Source organism: Myotis davidii, unplaced genomic scaffold (genome assembly GCF_000327345.1).
Source record: "Myotis davidii unplaced genomic scaffold, ASM32734v1 scaffold967, whole genome shotgun sequence".
Taxonomy (NCBI): Eukaryota; Metazoa; Chordata; class Mammalia; order Chiroptera; family Vespertilionidae; genus Myotis; species Myotis davidii.
This window is the reverse complement of record NW_006383014.1, coordinates 2981938-2986095: the sequence shown is the minus strand read 5'-3', so window position 1 is coordinate 2986095 and position 4158 is coordinate 2981938. Positions and strand designations below refer to the sequence as shown.

Below are 4158 nucleotides of genomic sequence, written 5' to 3'. Positions count from 1 at the left end.
AGCCCTCTGCATGTGTCACACAGCACAGCAGCGTTTTCATGAATGAACTGTTGTTGCATAACTGTTTGGCATAACTAGTGCTCTCATAACAGGTTGGCACACCAGGGGAAACTGTGTTGACAGGCACATGAAAATCATGGAAATTCTCGGTGCTTATCTAAACCAGTGACTATGAGTTGCCAGCTCCTAGCAGTTGGCTGCCAAAAAATCTTTAAAAATTATGTGTCAGATATCTGGTAGGTTATGATCAGTTAAGCAACAAGCCAAAGTACCAGTCACCTTGCAGAGAAGTACACATGGGAGCACATCGTCACTGTCGCAGTAACTGCTATAGAAGATTCAAAGTGAAAAAGAGCCCACGGGAACCACATATTCCAATGGGTGAAATGCATTGGGCCTTATAACTGGAGGCTATGGTACGGGGAGAAAATGAATACAGTCTTAGGGTAGGGCAACCTTCCATACTAACGAAGTCCAGGAAACGGGCTTGCCTGGAGAGAGATGATCCGAGGTGGAGATAAGGAATGAGAAAGCTCAAGTGAAGAAACTGCATTCATCAACCTAACGCAGTGGTTCTCAACCTTCCTAATGCCGCGACTCTTTAATACAGTTCCTCATGTTGTGGTGACCCCAACCATAAAATTATTTTCGTTGCTACTTCATAACTGTAATTTTGCTACTGTTATGAATCATAATGTAAATATCTGATATGCAGGATGTATTTTCATTGTTACAAATTGAACATAATTAAAGCATAGTGATTAATCACAAAAACAATATGTAATTATATATGTGTTTTCTGATGTGCTTAGGCCACCCCTGTGAAAGGGTCGTTCGACCCCCAAATGGGTCGCGACCCACAGGTTGAGAACTGCTGACCTAATGCAATCATCAACATGGATATAGTTATAGTTAAGGAAGGTGACCAGTTAATGAGAAAACAAATGACGGGCACTAAAGTTATATTGTAGGGTAGAAAAGAATTCAGGGAGGTAGTAGCAATAGTGGAAAGAATTTGAGAAAACTGGTGCACATGACGAGAGAAAATCATTGATGCGCTGCCTCCTGCACACACCACGCTCGGGATCGAGCCCACAATCCGGGCATGTGCCCTGACTAGGAATGGAATGCGACCTCTTGGTTCATAGGTTGATGCTCAGTCACTGAGCCATGCTGCTGGGGGAATTGATCCACTCTTTATTAATAACAGACATAGTTTTAAGGTCACTGGTGTGGTCCAGTAGACCACCACCACAAATCTAAATACTAAGAGCAAGAAACACACGCACACACACACACACACACACTGTTGTTCTGAACTGAAACAGGCTGTTTGTCTTACTTTCCTACCAGGTATGCACCCTCACAAGAGAAGACAATCGAGAAATCAGAGGCAAGCCTGAGGATGAGCAACTCCACGTGCTGCCGCTCTACAAAGTCTCTGATGTGGATGAGTTTGGGAGTGTAGAAGCTCAGGAGGAGAAGAAACGAAATGGTGCTATTCAGGTGCTAAGTTCTTTTCGGCGGAAAGTCAGGATGTTAGCAGAGCCAGTGAAGACGTGCCGACAGAGGAAACTAGAAGCCAAGAAAGCCGCCGCCGAAAAGCTGTTTTCTCTGGAGAACAGCGCACATAAGAATGAAAAGGACAAGCCCGCCCCATCCCGCACAAAGCAGACTGAAGGTGCAGCCCAGGCTAAACACTTGGCAGGTGAGTTTAATGTGCAGCCTTGTAGATATATGTGTTCTATGATACTTCAAATGAGCATTGTTCATTTTGGAAGGTCACATTTCATCATGGTCTTAGTTCTGTACCAGAATCTTCCCCTAAAGTCCCAAGGGCCAGGCTTTGTTCTTGGAGATGGTACTGCGCTATTGCACCATCAGCCCCAGCTTGATGGGGAACTTTGGATGTTATTCTATAATAAGTGGCAAAATCTCCTGAGAGATAAGTGATATGGTAAAATCAGTGTTAATCTAGCAGTGGCAGGTAGACCACATTAAAGCTGAAGAAGCTAATAGTTTGGAGACAGAAGCAATAAACCAAGAGTGAGGTAATAAGAGCTTGCATTTTAGGGGTGACAATGAAGATGCAGCAGAAATGATGGGAGTGAATTCTTCCAAAATTAATACCAATATACTGATAGCAAAACATTGGGATAAGGAGGTGACAGATTTAAGGATGACTCCAAAGTTTTAAGCCCAGATAACTTAAGCAGTACAATTTATTGAAATAAGTTTGGGAACAAGCTTAAGGGAGTAGTGGTGGGAGAATAAGATGCCTTTCCTTAGCCATATTATGTTTGAGGTTTAGGAGATGGGTCCACATGTAGTTCTTATAAAGCTTTCACCCATCCCAATGGATCACATCTACGGTAGTAGCGATAGAATGTGACTTATCAATACTTAGTTGATATTTTCTTGTCCATAGCCCCTCGCTTTATGTCTGCAGTTAATAGTGTAAGAAATCATACAACAATGTAATAATGTCCATATCCAAATTGTAGGCCTGACCATTAACAAGAGAAAAGTGTATACCTTGTAAGTTTAGTGAACCAGTTTGCTTAGAGCCTACCATCTTTGTCTTACAAAGTCAAATCTTCCTGGTGATTCATTTTGAAGCCCAAAGAAACTAAATACTTTAGAATAATGTGCCAAAGATGCTTTATAAATACTTGTTGATTGGTTGACCCACTACAAGAAACTAATCCCATTCAGTCCATGATGTCCCTTTAAGTTAGCTGTAAAGTGTAAGCGTGTAGAACTTGGCCTCTCGTCCCTTCTAACCAGCTTCTGCAACGATCGTTTCGGTGGTCAGGGCTGCCAGTACAGCTCCATCTGTTCTGATCTCAGGTAACGCTCTTAAGTGAGGTCATGAAACAACAGTATAACTTTTTAAAGTTTTCAACTTCCAAAACTGAAAGTTCCATTCAAGTTTTATCTACAACTCTGTAAATTTCCTTTCTCAAGCGCATACTAATGAAATGGGTTCGTGTGTTATACAAGATGCTTTGGGTGTTTAAATGAATGTCATTTTACTTCTCATTGCATTGCTGAATATTTTCATAACAAATTGTATGCTACTTAATTTTAACTATTTAACCAATTTTATTGCATGCCAGGCAGTGTAGAAATAAAGTAAAATAAGGCATGGTTCCTTCCCACAGGAAATTCCTTCTTAGGAGGGTAAAGAGGGGGCTAAAAATGGATAATTACAATACATTGTGACTGTTGCTTCATGTGCTTTGTGGTGGGTACTGCAAAAGCCCTGGAAGATGAGGTCATAGAAGTGTTGCTCAAGGAAGGGATGCCTGTGCCAAGGGAGGGCAGGGAGCTGGGTGGAGGGCAGAGGGCACCTCATGCAGAGAATTTGTCATGATCAGAAGCAGAGGCTCCAGAGAATGTGATGCTCTCCATGGAATGTCTTTTGGATGTTTACTACCTTTACCTTCACTTACCAGACTGTCCTTTTGTGAGGTCTGTCATTTTATTTCTAACTAGAGGCCCTGTGCACGAAATTAGTACCCTTGGGGGGTATCCCACAGCACGGATTGCAAGAGGGCACAGGCCAGGCTGAGGGACCCCACTGGTGCACTATTGAGGCCGGGGAGAGATGCGGGAGATTGGCCAGCTGGGAAGGGACCGTGGGAGGACTCCAGGGCATGTTTGGCCTGTCTCACTCAGTCTCGATCAGCCGGACCCCAGCAGCAAGCTAACCTACCAGTTGGAGCATCTGCCCCCTGATAGTCAGTGCACATCATAGCGACTGGTCAATTGTCTTCCCCCTGGTGGTCTGTGCATGTCATAGCGAGTTGAGCTGCCTTAGCATATCATTAGCATATTATGCTCTGATTGGTTGAATGGCCAACCGGATGACTGGACACTTAGCATATTAGGCTTTTATTATATGGGATGCTTTAGACACAAAAAATAACACCAGACAGTCATTAGCACCCTGACTCTGCTCTTACCTTGTTTGATGGGTGTTGTATAATCCTGGTGGTGGTTCTTACATGCATTTAAGCATCCTTACTAGCTTTCATAAAACAATGGTCAAGCATGCTTGTTCCTGCTCTTTTCTTATCTTGTCCACAAAACCTCTATGACTTTCAGGATCAGTCATGCAGCTGTCCCAGCAGCCCCAGCCCCAGTCACAGCCCC

At 43.3% G+C, this 4158-nt stretch overlaps 1 protein-coding gene across 1 annotated transcript in view; it reads left to right on the top strand.

Moving 5' to 3' along the window:
• Window positions 1-4158, top strand: part of TET2 (tet methylcytosine dioxygenase 2) — a 117469-nt gene that overhangs the window by 108488 nt on the left and 4823 nt on the right. The window contains exons 10-11 of the mRNA XM_015558090.1: window positions 1354-1708; window positions 4111-4151. Coding sequence (XP_015413576.1) covers window positions 1354-1708; window positions 4111-4151 — 396 coding nt within the window. The remainder of the gene's footprint in view (window positions 1-1353; window positions 1709-4110; window positions 4152-4158) is intronic.